At 36.6% G+C, this 5,000-nt stretch overlaps 1 protein-coding gene across 1 annotated transcript in view; it reads right to left on the bottom strand.

Moving 5' to 3' along the window:
• Positions 1-5,000, bottom strand: part of LOC139966271 (uncharacterized) — a 5,947-nt gene that overhangs the window by 15 nt on the left and 932 nt on the right. The window contains exons 2-3 of the mRNA XM_071969125.1: positions 3,847-3,982; positions 1-2,477 (exon numbers count right to left, since the gene is read on the bottom strand). The exon at positions 1-2,477 is cut by the window's left edge and continues 15 nt beyond it. Coding sequence (XP_071825226.1) covers positions 2,261-2,477; positions 3,847-3,982 — 353 coding nt within the window. The 3' untranslated portion in view covers positions 1-2,260. The remainder of the gene's footprint in view (positions 2,478-3,846; positions 3,983-5,000) is intronic.

Here is a 5,000-nt window from a genome sequence, read left to right as displayed (position 1 = left end):
CATGTTATTTACTTTTATGGAATAAAGCAATCACAGTTTACTATAGAAGCGTGATAGTCTATGTAAACAGTTATAAAACAAAGGAGACGTTGAAGTCCATGTGGATTTAGCAATAATTAACATGATATCAGTTAACTTGAGCTTTGCTTCCAATCCGATACTTAACTATTTGTGGTTAAATAGTCACCAATATATACTAAATAGGGCAGTTCGTGGTAGATAGTTTTACAAAAATCGATGTAATTTGGAAAAGCTCCACAGACTGGTGGCATCTTTGATTAGGGCTTGAATAGGTATCTGGCAATAGCAGAATCAGATACATCACCCGGGATGTTGTATGTAGTTCCGTTTGTAATATAGCAAATGAACTCATGTAACATTAACAATTGTAGACAGCATCTCACATGAAACATATTTCAAATAGAAATTAAAAATACGCAAAAAGGAAATATAGGGAATATAACACTTAGGAAGTATATTTGCATGTTACGCACATTTCCATGCCATTGTAACCAGTTTTTATCTCATTTCTTGACGTAACGAAATCAGGATTGTATCTGGCAAAATTAAATTACCTTCAAAAAGTCGTTGCCTGCCCATAGAGCAGACTAGCACATGTGACTGTCGTTCCTACAAGACCTCAACAAATCAAAGCCACGGCGATATCCATTTTGAATTTAAAACCTCTTCGTTCAAAAAACGAAAAAGCATGTTAGGCTACAGAACAGAATATTATCTTAATAATACTGATATATTACGAGCTCCATGAAGCCACACACCTGTGGCGGGACATCATTTGCCGCTACCACATACCTATCAAGAATGTTCGTTTTCTGTCACTCGGTCAGTGAGATATTTGTTTTTACCCAGGAAACTTTTAAGAAGACATGAAGAGGACACAAATTATACCATCATCTTTATTTGCTTATACGAGACAGACATCTCTGTGATGAACAGCTCCCCCAAACTCCTTAGCAAATATTTTCGGATCCATTGCGGAGATATCCGAGCTGAAAAGTCACGTATGGGCGCTGTTTTGTTGTAAATATGTGACATTATATTGCCAATATTGCATCAGAAAACCTTTAATTTTCTCTTTGTTTTTTTCTTTTCACATTTTCAAAGTATAATGTATAACAGTGTTGACTGTTGACATTGAATGTTATACCGTCATTAGGTCATGTTAAGAGGTTCAATATGTTAGATTCAGCATTTTGTAAAAATCCATCTCCATTACAGAAAATAAACCTTGTAACAAATAAAGAACATAAAATATTGAAGCACCACTACCTCGTGAAATCAAGGAACATTAAAACTATAATATGTCCGTAATGGAATAATATTTTCTTTGCTGATTGAGGATGTTGTTCATAACAGTTATCTCCATCACATAAACTAATGACAATTGTTGAATTTGTATTTCCTTTAATGGTGGTTGGTCAATATTGTTATACGTATCGGAAGTGACCATGAGCGTATAAGCCGGTATTACACTATAAGCTTGTAGGTTTTCCTTTTATGACTTTAGGAGGGGAGCATGGTTAATAAAAACAATCCTCAAACATCCAGTAGGAGTTTGAAACGATATATGGAATAAAGATGTTTCAGCGAGGAAAAGCCTTTGGCAATGGCAGTAATGAATATGAATGTTTCGGTTTGCATATGCATGAGCGACCATTATACGACATTCTAGCATGTTGGGGGCATAAATATGATTACAGTTAATGGTCACAGTCATCACGTGACACTCTGCATCTACATTGAGATCAAAGCGAATGGTATACACCGATGATATCAATTCAGTTAGAGATTTATCTGTTCATGTTCAAATAGTCCGGTCATTAATTTATATCTTTAATAGTATTTTATTTTCGAAAAGTGACATGTTTATTTCAAGCAAATAACAACAACATCAAACACAACAAACAGCACTTACTCTCTTCCACACACACAGGTGTGTTTTACATTCAGACTGAGGACCAATTGTTTTTTTCAGTGTACAAATCCAAGTGCCCTATAACCATAACATTACCCCTTAACGATAGAATTGTTCTGGGACATGGTGATTCTTTCCAAATGCCGTTTGAGGACTTGGAATACCTTTGTTCAAATCCTCAGTCTGAATACAAATAAGCCAACACACACACACACGAGTTTACAGTTTATTGTTATATGTACAAGCGCATGGAAACTGATAAAGAATGACTCACTATATACGACAAAGTGCCTAAAGTGTGCTGTTTATCTTTTGTGTATTTTTTTATTTACTGAAATTTTGGTATGTAAAGCTTCCTTGAGGCTCAAATCCCCCGTGGTTAGCTACCGGTACTACTCCTCCCGTTGACTGTATGACCACTGGAGTAGTCTGTCTTCGACGAGCGGCGCACAGGCAGCACGGACAAATACAGCACACTAGTACAGACATCGCCATAATTACCAGGAGTAACACCGCACAGATCACAACAACTACCCAAAACCTGTAATCAAAATAACCATGTTATTGCCATATAAATATAAATTATATCATTTTAAATTTTATTTAATAAATATTATAATTATATATACATGTATTATTTTTTATTACGCAACGGTATAACCTAAGGTAACAAGGGCAAGTCAAGATCGTATAAGTTACTCGTGCAGCATGATATCGATTTTTTAATAAATACCGATATTATTTTGTGACATACATCTATACTTAAGTGTAACTTATCATTATATATCAACCGTGACTTGCAGATATTAATTAAGTCGTAACAGGATGCTTTTTTTACTTCGTTACATGTTTGATATAAATTAGTTACGAAACGAAAGGACGCCGCAGATGGCCGCCGATAGGTTCAATACAAAGTTCAAGTGTGTTATAATTAAATACAAATATTGGATGTTATTCTTTACGGTCTTATCTTAATTGTGTTATCACATGTTGGATGTTATTTCTGATATACTAATATTGAAACATAACATATTGCATTGAATATTGTCATGATGATTGTTACTTTGGTAACATCCTGAGATTATTTTCTGGCATTTCGTACATAAATTTAATATCAAGTAAATGACACATATACTGGAACAGATCTTTTCCGAAGAACAAAACAGACATTGCGTTCCAGTTTCCTCCAACAGCTTGAAACGGTACAATACTGAGTCATGTTTCGTTTCAAGTTAAGATGGCATACTCAAAGATGGCAACATTTTGGAAAGAGAAAATTGATCTCCTTTATTAAATTGCGATAAATTCGTAAATCAAAAATTATTCAGGCGAAGAGCTTGGAGTTATCTATAACTACTTTGCTCATTCGAATAAATATCGTGAAATGCTAAAGGGTAAGAATATGTCTTAGTTTGATCAATTGTATGTATGTACCCCACATGTCAAGTAATTACTAGTGGTTGCCTTGTTAAATAAATAAAAATATATATATATAATAAAACGAAGTTTACGGAATTAGCCACTAATTCTGAAACTAGAAAAGAATAAAAGATGATGTGTTGTACATCATGTGAGCAAATCCAATTCGTCGAAAAATCAAAGTAAAATGCTGAATCATAATGGAAATTCTAGATGGAACGACCGTCAGCGCAAGTTTCTATCATCGTTCTTTTCAACATTGTAGCATGCAGTAATTCAAGATAGCAGGATTGTTGGCGTGTAGGACGAGTAGGGTGCGATATACGCCGGGGTGGGGGGGGGGTAGTTGAAATGGGGGGAGTTGAAATTGTGTTTGAAGGGAGCAGGAGAGTGTGTCTACGACTTCAACACGTTTTCTTTTTGGAAACAACTGATCAAGTTTCTTTTAAAGGTTCAAGAAAAATCCCCCTCCTGATGATTGAGTGACTTACGCTAAGACGGCTTCGTTGCAGCAGGTATATTTGTCATCCTCTACCACACAACAGACTGTATCATCAGAGTTGTCTAGCAGAGGCCGAGGACAAGATGGAAATGGATAATCGTAAGGGCAATCGTAGGCAGTAACACCTTAAATGAAAAAGAGAAGAAATATAGAGAGAAGGAGTAAGGACAGAGCATAACAAAAACAGAAAACCGACAAGTTTATTGCATGTGAACTGAGCTAATTGTGTTAAGCAACGTAAGGTTGTAATGACTAAATTTATCCAGCGGAAATTGATACAGTCCGATGGTCTAGTATATTTTCATTTGGCTGACATGCGCAAATGTGGCAACTTTGGAAAACCATGCGTGTCGTGTTTTAGTTGTGTGCAGCCTCCCCCATGCGCGTAGCCAAGGGGGGCAAAGGGGGAGACCGCCCCACCCCCTTTGAGCATATTTTTTTGTACGTTTTTATGATATCGCTAGTAATTTCAAATAGAAAATGCTTAGATGCAACTTGCAAGGCCTGGGAAGTGCCATATCCAGCGATCTGGGAGGCATTTTCGGCCAAAATTTTCTTGTACGCTTCGCGCCGCAACTCATGGTAGCGCTACGCTTAGTTTCCAATGCCGAATCTACGGCTCTGATAGTTTGCTTACAGGTTCGCCCTCCCTTGGCAAATTCGCGCCTGCCCCCCCCCCCTCCCTCCCTCCGAGCGGTCGGCACCTGGTCCGCTATACATGACCCTGGAACACGAAACAAACTTTTTTACCCTTTATGAAAAATCATCCAAGATAGAGACTTAACACAGAAAAGCCCAAACGGTTTTAAATACTTGCAGTCCCCTGAGACTGTAACCATGTGATCACGGCGGAGTAACATCAAGTGTATAGTATCCTGTCAATCATTTCGGTAATAACATGAACCTGGTTAAACGTTGATGAACGACCTACATCCGTGTAATGTGTATCTATGTACATATACTACAAACGATTACATGATCTTAGCCAAAAGCCGAGAAGACCATGGTTGGTGGTTGGATGTTTTAATTGTTGTTATTTTTCTTTAAATAAATGTTCAAATAAAATGATCATGTTAATGTCATGTCAAAGTGTTAATGTAAATAAAATGATCAAATAAATGTTAGAATAAAATGTGTTAAAGG

Source organism: Apostichopus japonicus, chromosome 4 (assembly GCF_037975245.1).
Source record: "Apostichopus japonicus isolate 1M-3 chromosome 4, ASM3797524v1, whole genome shotgun sequence".
NCBI lineage: Eukaryota > Metazoa > Echinodermata > Holothuroidea > Aspidochirotida > Stichopodidae > Apostichopus > Apostichopus japonicus.
The sequence above is the reverse complement of the archived record's forward strand: the minus strand, read 5'-3'. Positions and strand labels throughout refer to the sequence as shown.